The 14,551-nt window shown below is 36.6% G+C and overlaps 1 protein-coding gene across 1 annotated transcript; it reads right to left on the reverse strand.

Annotated features, from left to right (window-relative positions):
* Nucleotides 1–6,991: 6,991 nt before the first annotated feature.
* On the reverse strand, nucleotides 6,992–8,658 carry LOC148037992 (agglutinin-like). The gene is made up of 2 exons (XM_087675348.1): nucleotides 8,412–8,658; nucleotides 6,992–7,830 (listed from the first exon to the last, which is right to left on the reverse strand). Exons 1-2 carry the CDS (start codon nucleotides 8,586–8,588, stop codon nucleotides 7,576–7,578), a joined length of 432 nt encoding a protein of 143 aa, XP_087531474.1. The 5' UTR covers nucleotides 8,589–8,658; the 3' UTR covers nucleotides 6,992–7,575.
* Nucleotides 8,659–14,551: the final 5,893 nt, after the last annotated feature.

The following is a 14,551-nucleotide window of genomic DNA, read 5'->3' on the forward strand; positions in this document are numbered from 1 at the left end:
ACTTGATGTATACATTCCTAGCATGGATGATATTTCGAATGAACAAGGTTTGGAAAAGGTATCTTATAATCTTATATATTTATCATTTTTGTACTTGATTCCATATATTTTGGAGACATTTGATGTATACACATGATCTTATTTTGTTGATGTAGCCTCTTGAAGAAAGTAGCTCCTTTGAAGGACAACAATACAAGCAAACAGATTTATCATTGCAGGTAATGCTTTTAAGCTCATATCTAATAACTTTCTTTGAGAATGTCTGTTATACAGATACTTATACATTAACTTTCATTTCCCATAGATGAATATGTTCGTGGAGGAAGAAAAGAGATTTGAAGAATTTCAATGTTATACATCTGATGAGGTTCTTTGCTTTATATTAAATTTAAGATTGACCATATGATTCATGTTCTTAAGAGTATCTTATCCTTTGCATGCTTAAAATGTAGGATGTTGAAAACGAAGATGAGACACTTGATATGGAAAATTGTGCCAGCTTTTCAAAGTTATTGTCACATGGTTTAGACAAAATAATGTACTCAACTAAACGTCAAGAAACTTTGGAACAAAGTATCCATAGTTCAAGCAATGATAAGGTATGCAACTTTTTTTTCTATATAAATGTTTTTAATGTGATTACTAATTTTAGTTTTGAATGTAGGCTAATCCAGATGATGACATTAATGAAACATCTCAAAAAAGTCAAAGAAAGAGGAAGGTATTTGATATATGTTTGTGAGAGAACAATAGCATCATAGTTTAGTGAATAACTAAAGATATGATTTATTACAACTATTTATTTTACGTGTTGACTAGCCAAGTGAGAATATGAAGGATCTTTTGCAACAAAGGAGCATGAAACGAGGTACCAATATCAATGAAAAAGAACCAAAGGTGCTAGATGTAAATGTTTATATTTTTGTTTATGTCATACATGAAAAGCATAATCTAATTTTTTTATTTTATTTGAATTAGAAATTTAAAGATCTCCCAAACCAAGGCATTGAGATTAACATTTCAAATAATACTCAAAGGATAACTTTATTGTTAATTTATATTTTAATTAGATATATATAATTGTAATCATGTAGTTTTGAGATATATATTATTGTTAATTTGTAGATTTGAGATTAACATTTCAAATGATGCTTAAAGGGTAGCTTTACAGTTTATATATATATATATATATAGATAGAAGTCATGTAGTTAAATTTATGGCTTTTCATATTATAATTCATATCATTTAATTATCTATACATAGTATAATAAGTTACTTATTCTCTTTTTGTTATTCAATACAGGTTAATATGACAAAAGAGAACATGGAAACCATACTTTTGAAGTATCTTGGTGTACCTACAATTCATGATATGTACTTTTCTTTAAAGAGTACATACATGAATCTCAAAAAGATTGAAGCTAGCTTTTGAGTCTTGATTAAGGATACAAAGAAGCCAACAAGTGATGATATGATCAAGGAGATTATTTATTGGCTACTAAGAAATGGCAAAGTTGTATTAAACAAAAATAGCAATGTGCTTAGTCTAGATGATGTGGAAGTTTTAGCATAACTTCTACTTTGAGTTAAGAATTTATTGCTTTTCAACATATTGGAGATTTGAGGGATTACTCAAACATTTATTACTTTGCAACATATTGGAGATTTAAGGGATAAAACAATCAAGACGCACATGTTGCTTAATTAGTTTTTAGTTCTATGCTCCTTTAAAAGTATTTTCATTTTTCTTTTGGTTGCTAGAAGTAGATGTTGATGTCTTAATTTGTTTAATCTATTTTGATCATTAGATGTATGTTATTGATCCTTACTTAGAAATGATGACATTCTCTATATAATTTTCTAGTTAAAAATTTATTGTGTAATTTCTTGTTTAATATTAGCATGTCTAAGAGTAAGGGCAAAGTAGATAAAGTGATAAGGAAAAAAGAGAATTCCCATGGAATTCCCTAGTTGAAAGTACATATAAGTAGGGAATGTAAAAAATAGGAAAAATGAGAGATTTCCTAGTGAGAGTATCTAAGGAATCACCTCTAGAATTTTTTTCCTATATATGGAGTATTTCCTATATAGGAATTATTTCCTACATAGAAAATTTTGTATTTTCTAGGAAAGGTCTTATGTGATTCCCTATTTATTCTCACTAGGAAATGTCCCATTTTCCCTAGTTTTTACTTTCCCCGCTTATATGTATTTTCAACTAGGGAATTCCATGGGAAATTCTCTTTTTTTCCTATATGGGGATCGATTGAAAGTTCCTTGTGCGATCGATGATGATGATAAGGATTCTAAATAAGCGACTCGTATCATGTCCTGTATGTACTACTACTGCTAATTGTAAAGACGTCAAATCAGTACGCACGACTGCGTTTTTGCCCTGGGGCAGGCCGTGAAGTGGCCCCATTCCGTGTAGACACCCCGACCATTAGTGACCCAATACTGCACTTGGATGCTACGGAGGTAATTCTCCGCATGCCATAGCTGAATCTTCCCTATCCTTAAGCTTTATCTTAATATATGGAGTATTTCCTATATAGGAATTATTCCCTACATAGAAAATTTTGTATTTTCTAGGAAAGGTCTTATGTGATTCTCTATTTATTCTCACTAGGAAATGTCCCATTTTCCCTAGTTTTTACTTTCCCCGCTTATATGTATTTTCAACTAGGGAATTCCATGGGGAATTCTCTTTTTTTCCTATATGGGGATCGATTGAAAGTTCCTTGTGCGATCGATGATGATGATAAGGATTCTAAATAAGCGACTCGTATCATGTCCTGTATGTACTACTACTGCTAATTGTAAAGACGTCAAATCAGTACGCACGACTGCGTTCTTGCCCTGGGGCAGGCCGTGAAGTGGCCCCATTCCGTGTAGACACCCCGACCATTGGTGACCCAATACTACACTTGGATGCCACGGAGGTAATTCTCCGCATGCCATAGCTGAATCTTCCCTATCCACGGAGGTAATTTTCCCTAACCTTTATCTTAGTCATTTAGTGTCCTTAAGCTCATCCAAAAACTTATCAACCCTTGGAATAGGATACATGTTCTTGATGGTAGCCTTATTGAAATCCTTGTATTCTATACACATGGGGAAAGTACCAACCTTCTTCTTAATCGATAATACTAAAGAGGCATATGATGATGAAGTAGATCCAATGAAAACCATCTCCAAAAATTCCTTGATTTATTTGGCTACTTCTCCCATTTCACATTGTGAAAGACTATAAGAAGATTTGTTGATAGTCTTTAATTTGAGCTTCAAATCAATAGGACGATCCATTGCTCTCTTTGGAGGAACAATTCCAAACACTTGGAACAAATCTTTGTACTCCTCTAATATAGCTTTAAGAGATACATCCCTTGTTGGGACCACTTTCTAAACTCTTTTTTTAGTTGCTTTATTGTGATAAGCTGGAAACTTGGTTTGCTTTGAGCCCTCTCTAGGTGTACAAGCTATCCATGACTCAAAATCTCCATGCACAGCTAAGATAAATCGATGGTTATCTTACATAACTAGTTTAGCTAATCAAATCCTAAGACAACATCAATAAGATCCATATCTAGAGCTATCAAGTTACCATAATTTCATCATTTTTACTCTAAACACCATATTAGAGAATTTGGGAATCTCCCAAGTCCCACTTTCAAATAAGGTATAAAGATTTGGCCATGTGGTTAAATATTAAACCATGCTTCAAAGTGGGACTTGGAAAGAAAACCTATATAGTAATTAGGATGGAATCCACTTTCAAATAAGGGGACAAGATTTGACCATGTGGCCAAATATTAACTATATTGGGAATTCCCAAATTCCCTAATATAGTGTTTCTACATAAGTGAACCTTTGAGCACATTTAGATGTTGATCTCCTCATCCCCATTGGCCACTTGAACCTTAACTGATTGCTACAAATCAACGAGAAGACACTTCAATTGATAAATGGATGATCTTTGAATGAAAGTGCATGTGCCACCACTATCCACTAGAATGAAAACATTCTTCCCACTGATTCTTTCTTCGATTAAGTGTCCTCGGGCTCCTAGAATCTCTCGTTGCATTCATTGAGATAGAATAAATTGAAGTGGCAACATGTGAAGGCTCATTTCCTCCCAAAGTAAACAGTACATGCCCACTTGGGTCCAAAGAGAGCTAGTTGAGGGATCGTAAAATTATTCTCGACCATTGTTTTCATCATAATCTAAATTTTCTAGCAAGAATCATGACACTTAGATCCTTATCCTCATCTACTAAATCTTCAATAAGAAACATACTATTAACCTTGGTTTTTCTTTAGACACATTTAAAGGTATGGTCATTAGTAGTATATTTTTCCCCATACTTAAACATAATTGTTTTGCTTTTCTTTTCTTAAATAGGCCCATAGGAATAAACTTTTGGTTTCCTTGAGAAGTAAGATCTCTTTACTTACTTTTCTCTTATCTATTTTCTATTTTCTATTTTATGATTGATTGCTAGTGTAAAATTGGTTTATGGCTTAGAGATATTAAAGAGTGGATAAATCAGTACTCGTGAGCTCCCACTAACATGTTGTTGCTACCCTAAGTGCTTCCAACTTGAACCTACTTTAAAATGGTTCTTGGCTATCCAAAAGTAGGCTAAAGTAGTGTAGTCTCTTTTATGTACTTACTTGTATACCTCTCCCCAATATCTATAGCCTTAAAGAGAGTTGTAGGGTTTTAAGCCATAATACCCAATGATAAATAAGGATCCAAGACATACATGTACTTACAAAGTTTTGCATAATCACTTATACTCTCAGCATATAAAGTGAGATTAAGGAATGAGGTATGGTATTCATGAATAGTGAAACCCCTTTTTTCCAACCTATATTGGGAAAGTCCCTTTTCTCCAATGGAGAGATAAATACCCATGCCATGAGAATCTTAAATTCTTTCCCTGAATCCACAAGCTGTTGACTTTTCCTTTTGATATACTACCATCGTGTATGAGAAAATCCCTCCAAATATATGGTGACAAGGTGTATTTTGTGGTCATCACTCCTTGGAAAAATGCAAAACTAAGAATCTAGCTTGAAAACCCACTCCTCAAGATCAGAAGGAGATGAAATGTACCCATAGTACTTTGAAAAAGTTACTTTATATCTTAACTTTGATCATAATGATTGCCCATTTGGCCCTTAATGTTTAAATAAGTCCTTTAAAAAGATAGTTGAGAGCTTTGCTACAATCTACCCATAGGTAGAGACATTTTGGTATATGAGAACCCAAATCATGCACTTAAAAATTCAACCCATTTTGGTTTCCTATATAGTCTTCAATGTTGTCCTTGCTACCATCTCTTCCAACCTCTTCTACATGCCACCATTTCCAAAATTTGACTCTATTGGAAGACCAATTTCTGTTGCATGTATTTTGCCATCTTTCCAAAAGACTAACCTTTTTACTTTCGCTTCACAGTAGGCTGTACATTCTCGCTTTTCATACTATAAACTGTCTCACCAAATGCATCTCCTCTTGTATTCTTCTTTGTATGGTCTTTGGGTTTTTGCTCGACCCTTCTCTTCTACCTTAACATCCAACTTTTTAACCTTTGCATAATGTAAGCTTGAAAGATTGCACCAATTTGCAATTCCAGATGTTGGACATATAAAGCCGCTAGAAGAATAACATCCACAACATATCATGAAAAATCATCATTTGGGATGATGACAATCATTGAGGGATAATAGACGGTAGCATGAGATCCATATCTCTCTATGTATGTTTTAGAGAGATATATCGTGCATTTACAAGCATAGAGAGATGATTATGGTAATGATGGCACAAGAGAGCTAGAGGATGGTCATGGTCGATTACACACAAATCATGCCAATGCCATCACACATGAAGACAACTATGCCACCACAATTGGTAAATCCAATAATTGCAATGAGTAATATCACAATGCCAGTGGAATCCTAGATAATTATAGTATTATTGTGACTCCTATATGTACCATGCATGACTCTTATATATCGGTTGTCAATTATATAAACTTACATTGTGATTATGTTAAATGATTAAGTATTAAAGAAAGGAATGTGAGGTTCATTTGTGATTTCATGTGTGAATCTATTTTATATTTTAATGCGCATTTGTGTTGATGTACTATTACGAGTGACTAGATTTTTTATTGACAAGATAGTGTCTTTTGAAAGGAGGAACAATGGAGGAGTAGCCGTAGAAAGGATCAATCCAAGTGTTGAATGAAACAATTTGTAGAAATATTCCCCTCATTTGGTAGAACTATGGAGAGTGGGTTAGAACAATGATCAAGTTAAAAAGTGCATGTATAAGTCTATTTATGGTAGTTCAAAAATTGCCCTCGTATAGTCATCTCAACTGAGATTAATAATTATTTCTTTCTCTTCTCTCTATTGATGAAGGGTGCTTTAGGTATCCTGAGACAAGTTGTTCAAAAGCATGACAATCTTCACAACTATCTCAATGTCCTTATCTATGCTAGATAACTATGTGTGATTACAATTTCAAGATTGTTTAAATCCTTAGTCATCCTAGGTTGAGGTTGCATAGTAAACTCAAAGAACTTATTAAGAAAATTAACATGTAAGTGTTTGGAGGCGGCCCCCAAAAGCCTCTGGAGTCTTTCACATGCTTCAATAGTTGAGGGACACCTAGTTACATTATGAATTAAGGAGTCTCCCAAGTGTTCTCCTACAATTCCGAGTGCCTTACAATTCTTAGTATCCCATTTGGTTAGAAAGTTCTCATTCTTCTAGGCTTTTGTGAATTAATATTTCATATGCCCTTTTCCATCTATTCTAACCATACCTTGGATTACTAAGTGTGCAAGAACTTGTAAGTGCCTTCAAATTCCTCAAGAGCCAAGTATTAGACTTCTTGCACAAGATAAGAAATATCATTCTTGCTAATCAAATTAATGTATGACTAGCTAGCACATGATTTTCTTTCGATGTAAGTCATATGCTAGCTGAACAAGGTGCATCACAAGCAACAAGCATGGTATAGTCGTATTGGACCACCATACAGAAATCCTTGTTGTTGCCAATATACATCAAGGATGCTTCTAGCGATTTCAATAAGTTCTTCTATTCATGCTCCTAAAAAATTATCAATAACTCACACCATTTGGAGACAATGTGAGAGAGAAATAAGAAAAAGGGCAACTATATTTTTGTGGGCAATGAAATTCAACATCATGGAGTGTGCCTAAAATGTGATCCTAGTGATGGTGGTGGTATGAACTCATACATGGAATGATGTTGACTTGCCACAACTAGTGCAAGGCAAGTCGGTGCCATGTAGGATGAAGGAGTACACCTACTAGCATACTTATTGTTGTATCAATACCTTGCAATTGAATCATTAGCAGTAGAGGTGACCACTCCACATTGTTGTATAACTTCATCGCTATTAGTTGTGGGGGATGGAGAGTTGTCTTGTGTAAACACCCATGCTGTCGAGGGCCGCTCCCGACCTACCAAAGATGCCCACAATATTAGCAGTAGAGGCGACCACTCCACATTGTTGTATAACTTCATCGCTATTAGTTGTGGGGGATGGAGAGTTGTCTTGTGTAAACACCCATGCTGTCGAGGGCCGCTCCTGACCTACCAAAGATGCCCACAATATTTGTGTCTCGACTACCAGAGGTAAATGAGACTCCGTCCTGGTCCCCAAAGGGACCGTAGGTGCCAAGATTAGTCTCGAACTTCATGGAGGTGAGGGCGGTGTATGGGCCTGTGCTTCCATAGAATCCTCTCACTTGGTGGACCTGCTTTTGTGGATATTGCAAGGTGATCTGCTTTCCAAACAGCATTAAAAAAGTAGTTATAGCTATTAGACCTTTTAACATAAAGTAGTTATAGCTATTAGACCTTTTAACATTAATATCTGTACGCAGGGCGACCAATATATATAGTTATTGTACGAACCAGCAAACACTTATATCCACATGATGATGATGATAAGGATTCTAAATAAGCGACTCGTATCATGTCCTGTATGTACTACTACTGCTAATTGTAAAGACGTCAAATCAGTACGCACGACTGCGTTCTTGCCCTGGGGCAGGCCGTGAAGTGGTCCCCATTCCTTGTAGACACCCCGACCATTCCGTGAAGTGGTGACCCAATACTGTACTTGGATGCCACGGAGGTAATTCTCCGCATGCCATAGCTGAATCTTCCCTATCCCCAGCACGTCGATTACCCGCAGACCCGCGAACATCCTCGCGATGTCGTCGTACTCATAGCCTCCCTCTCCGCCCCACGGCCCCCTGTGGCCAATCCACCACGGCACGGTCTGCACGTCCTGGGCCTGCTGCTTATTGTATGAAGTTCACGTCACGTTACACGTACATTTGTTAGCATATATACATACCTCACTAATCTGATGACTCTCCGCGACAGCCGCAGAAGCGCCAGCAGCAGCGAGCTCAGCTTGATCCCTACTGTGTGCATGCACATTAAGGACGTGATTAATCACTAGTAGTAGTGAGAGCGTTACTATGATCATTGTCAAGGGCGACGTCAATGATGATCTGGTCCCCGGCCCCATGATATATTACCACGACTGCTGCTGGATAGGCGCTGCAAGTGATAAAGCTAGCTAATGTACCTACGTCTGCTAAATATGTCTCGCGTTCTTATGCTGCTGTGGTCGGCCCTTATATACACGTCGTGTGCGCCAAGCAGAGGTACTGTAGTCTGCCACGTTTCTGTTTAAGACAGTTGGTGTAGTGCGCACTAGCTCTACTAAAGCCATATGTTTATATGTTGGCAATTTCGCCATTTTGTGCGCATAATTGCGGTGTTTAAAAATGTTAGGTCCCTCTCCATAGATCTGTGGTGCGTTGACCTGTGTACTAATTATATATTACGAGCCATACTAAACTTCTAATTATTGGCTAGCACAGTACTCTGCCCACTCACCAAATTGGAATTCAAGCTGCAACTGCATGCATGCCGAGTTGCCAATTGCTGCACTTTGGTCACCTAGCACACATGCACGGGCTCCTACATGCGTGGAACGAACCCGACTTCTACTTGCTTCCACTTCCCAACCTGTTTAATTAATCTTCAAAACTTTGTTTCTTGCCCAACTACCGCTATTCTTGCCAATAAAAAACTTATTTTGAATCCCTTCAACATTGTCTTGGTAGGTTCTCTAGAAGGAGCGTCGATACTAGGGTCTTCTCATAGCCTCTCTTAAGGCAAAGTGTAATATTTTCTTACATTGCTATTTTCTTAGCAATACAAGTCAATAGTATTGCTTATCTTGAGCTAATGGGGCAGAAGACCCAATAGCAGTGCTTCTCGAAAAAAGCATGGCTTCTTTACAAGTGTTTTGGATGGCAAATATAAGATTATACGAAAATCAATGCAATGTTGCAAACCCACTTTCCACCTAGTGCATCCTTAGGATGGGATCCTTCTGGCCTCCCTCCACCCGGTCTTCCCCCATGCACCTAATTGTATTTACTTAATCAAGAAATATGTACTACCATGCTAGTTTGACACATACAATTAGCTTCCCTAGGTGTCAAGTTGCACAAGGTTCATTGTATGATCTTTGGTAGATAACACATAAAAAATCAATCATTAAAAAGTGTTTTCCTTTAATTAGGAAAGCTCAACAACTTGTTCACTCAAGAAGGCAATGTAGCACTAAGTCCTTCCTCATGTACTTAAATGATGCGCACCTTCGAGACAACTTATCTAAGAAAATAGGGATAAGCTAAGGGGCTATTATTGTTGTGTTGTCCTTGGCATTTTTATGTTTTTGTGTGTGTAAGAAACTTGAGCCAATTTTCATTCAATGGGATGTATCGCATAGATTCCTTGTTGGGATTGCATGTGATAGTGAGATTTTGTGGTAACGTCTTCTTCCACTTTCAATCCAAAATCTACAAGTTGGGTTAACAAGCCTTTGGTATTATTAAGACAAGATGCAAGATGTTAGTCAAGTTTCACTTCTCGTCTAAAATGCTCCATGAGCAATTAAATATTGGAACTTTTGATTGGGCTCCAAACAAGTTGTTGACCATTGTATCCTTTGTGTAGGACAACAATGATCTACATGATGGATATATGTATCAAGCAACTCCATTTTGATTATCAATTCAGCTTTTTCATCTCTAACTTTCCATGCAACTACTTGATGTGCTTCTCATGGCTTTTGCTCTTTTCCATTGGCAATATTTCAAAGTTCTTTCTTCACAAGGATTAGCTTAATCCTTGTTCTCCATGTGTAGAATGTGCATAATGTGAACTTGGTACTTCATCCTTCACCCTTGGAAGACATAAATGCTAATTTGGGATAGCCAAGAACAATGTTAGAGGCAACTTGATTTTATGGAGCTCTATTTAGCAACATAGGTGACATTAATATTGAGCATCCATAAAAGTATTTGCACATCTCAATGGTCGTTTGGAGAGCTAAAGCTAATGTAAAGGCTTCCTTGCTACATGATAGCATTACTTAATCACATCATGATTAATTTGAGTGTTTGCTTTAGTTCATATGAAAAACACTTCAATTGCACAGACTAACCCTTCCTTCTTGAGTAGGAAGGAGAAGTAGTAGCAATGAATAACGAACATCATAGATAACATAGATGGGACCATATAATGGTAGTAAGATGGCATTATTTCCACCAATATGAATACTAGATCTAGAATGCTAAGAGTGTTGGGAAAGATCTGGCATGAAATTTATGCATGATCCTTACCGCAATTGGGTAGCATTATTGTGATTTCTAGTAACAAAATAATGGTTTGACGAACACCTACAAATAGAAATAGTAAGAGTTATAGCTTTCAACAAATGAGATGTAGCTCATTCATAGTAGTGTTACTTGAAGAGCTACTAGAACAATAGAGGGAGCCCATTTTGAGTCGCAAGGAGTATGATCTTTAGTGAGATGGAACCAATTAAAACCAATGTGAACAACTTGTGAGTATGACATGAGAATATTATTTCAACACACAATGGTATTCCATTCAAAACTCCTCCATTAGAGACCCTTGCTTTATTGATGGGAATAAACATAGAATAAAAATAGTCATTCCTAGTTTATCTCTTTGCAGTCCCTTAGTGCACATCATGGGTTCTATTCTTCAACAAGCTCATGATCACCATGGATTTTCAAAAAGGTCTTCCTTTGTGGAGGCCCCAAAGGGAATTTTCCGTATCCATCAACCATTCCTAACCCTTAATAAGAAAATGATGTCGTCCTGCTATGCGGACATAGTGTGAAAAACCCTAGAGTGCATTATCATATGTCTTTCTTATTAATCTAGAGAGTCAATGTCATATTAGTCATTACTTGGTAAAGAGAAACTCGTTCATTTCAGGGACCTACTTGGAGTACAACAACTAGTGTGAGCTCAAGAAATGGAGTTTGAGAAGGGGGAGGATGAGCTTGATTCTTTTGATCTTAAAACACCTCTATCCATTGAGATTGAGGGTGAAGATAAGAAAGAGCAGATAGAAGATGACTTAAACGTAGATAAAAACAAGAAGAAAAAAGTAGAGCTTAGAGACACTACCACTCCCTATATAAGTGTTTCTGGCTCCAGCACCATGGTATATCTCTTACAAATGTCCAAATGCTCCCCTAAAAAGACTTGAACAAGTTTGGAATAAGCTATGGGACTTATTCATACCTTAGGGTCCTGACTATAATGAAAGCTTGAAGTGAAGCTCTTCTTCTTGGGCCTAACAAGTGATATAAAAGCTTCTTGAGTAATACTTTTTTGAATTGATTATATCTAGCTTTTACAATCATAAGCTATTTTTCTTCTTGGGCCTAAGCAACTGATGAAAGTGCTCCTTGCAAAATACCTTTTTGAATTGATTATATCTAGCTTTTGCAATGAAAGGATTCAGTTTTTTTAAAAAAATCTGATACACAATTTTTAGACATTAGATGTAGGTGACATTGGCAAATATATTATGCAAGAATATTTAGTGCATATAGCTAGAAGGCCACCTAATTTTTTTTCCCTTTGTAACCGTCACTATTTGCGTCGGAAATTTACTCTACAACCATTGCTATAAGCATCACTATTAGCATCGCTAACCCAATTAGCGACGCTAATAGCGATGAATCGATCATGTCGCTAATAGCGACACGAACAGCGATGACGGGGGTAATTTTTTCCATGAATAATTCCATCGCTTTAAACGTCGCTATTGGGTCTATATGTTGTAGTGGTACAAATTTAGACTTTGGATGTTTTCAAGAAGTCCTTATAAACTAAATCCTGCTCTTTTTTATCATAGACCTATTCTCCCAATACTCTCCATTTTTTGTGGATTATTGAGTAATTATTTGCCTACTCTTGATGATCAAAACCTCAATGGCAAGTAATCTAGCCCAAGCTTCCATTCTATAATCTTCAAGAGTTTGTTTTTTTCTTAATGCCTTCATAGCCACTAACTCACATTGGTCTTGCACTGTCTCATATGGTATATGGATTCCCACTTTCGAGGGTATCATCTTGCTCATGGGTTTTCCAAGTCCATTAACTTGATGATACCATTTCTTATAGATTAGATTGAAATTCGCCCTTCCTGTTGAACTTTAGATGTAGTTTTGATATAGCATATCTTAGGCAATAAGCCCAATTAATGCTTTAAGTGGAAGAGAAGTTGGAAACTCGTGATTTGGACTTTACTTAGGACTACATTGGATGAGCATTATATACTCACAAACACCATCCAGAGCTAGTAAGATGTGTGACCTTTAGTACACCGAGCTAATTTAGTTCAATCTATACTCATTTATGGTGCAACATGAGAAAGTGTGGGACCTTAATAGGGCCAATTATTTGTTAGAAATTTGAGTTATAGATTCATCCTAGTCACTAGTTTGACTTTGTGCCACACATGATATAAGCCCCCACCCCCAATCGAAATAAAGAAGGAGAGCCTCGACATGTTGCTGCACAGGCATAGAGAGAGAGAAAGAGAGAGAGAGAGAGAGAGAGAGAGGAAGAAGAAGAAGAAGAAGAAGAAGAGAGAGGGAGGAAGGAGAGAGAGAGAGAGATGGAGAGGGGGAGAGACACCCTAGGAAGGATCTTCTTCTCTTCCCCTCCTTAGAGGGTGTCCACATGAGTCCTTTCTTCTCCCATTGCCAACAAACTCATACCCTATTTCGGGAAGATTATCCTTCAATCACAAGCTCATTTCGCTCCGCAATTCGCCCCCGCTAATAGAGTACAAGGCATGGAAACCTTGTTTGAAGCACGTCTAAATGAGAAGAAAGTTGGGGATTGCAACCAAGGGGAAATTGTCGCATACAAATGCCGATCCCTCAATGAGCAACGAAGCCTCAGGCAAGGACATCACTGCCAATCCAACTATGATACCATTTGTAAGTAATGTATTTCCAAATTAATAGATCCTTGCTATGATTCTCGCATGAGGAGCATTAGACCCATATTATGCCACACGAGAATAGGACATTGAGCAGGATAAAATGCATCGCAAGTATTTGAAGGATTGAGCTTTTGAAATACATGTATCAAGAGAAGTTAATTGTATTTAAATGCTATACGATAAATTCAAAAACAATATATAAGGATTCATGCATTGTCGACTTCCCATCCTTGCAATGGTAGGTGTCCTTTCCTCATTTTGAAGATATATGTTGTAGCTTGCAAGCTTGAAGGATTCCATGGTAAGTACCTTAGTCTAGAATAGAATCGTTTTCGAAGCTCTAGACCTTTGTCCAAGCTCTCACTAATAGCTCATGTTTGATAGATTGAGAATCTTGATGTCGTGCTTAATTAACACAAACAATGGTCATAAGGATTAAAAAGTGAGATGTCTTTGATAGTTATATGTTTATCAATCCTATTCAGGGTTGAGCTAGATGCAAACAAAAAATCTAACATGCGTGGACAAAACACAAGATATTACAATTCCACAATGCTCCATGCCAACCATTATCCCCTCCATTCCCATGCAAGCATTCGAGCTTATTTTCTTATAATCACATTTACAACATATGTCTTTTCTAGAAATGCCAAGTGATAAAGAGATTATTGTGCAACCATAGCATGTGTCTCTTGTGCTAGTACTCGAGCTTGTAGAAAGTGAATGTGCCTTTGCTGCAACTTATACAATACTAAAATTTCTAGCTTTGGGTATACAACACCTAGCCAAACTTGCTGGCCCTACACCTAGCCCACATACTCGACTAAGGTGACTAGATCAATCGTATTTTTACTTTACTAATATTTAGTATTTTATTTATTTTATTTCTATGTTTAACTTTCATTCAGGCCCCATTCCTAGACCACATGGGTAGCTATCATGGGTATACAAGAAAGGCTTGGTAAACTAAAATTAATCATGAGAATTTAAATATTATATTATAGTTGTATTTATAACATTAACATTAACTTCTAAGGGTAACAACTTTGTGCACGCTCTCTCTCTCTCTCTATGTATGTATGTATGTATGTATGTATATATATATATATATATATATATATATATATATATATGGA

Source organism: Lygodium microphyllum, chromosome 3 (genome assembly GCF_053477565.2).
Source record: "Lygodium microphyllum isolate KBCC chromosome 3, Lygodium_microphyllum_v1.1.10, whole genome shotgun sequence".
NCBI classification, from domain to species: Eukaryota; Viridiplantae; Streptophyta; class Polypodiopsida; order Schizaeales; family Lygodiaceae; genus Lygodium; species Lygodium microphyllum.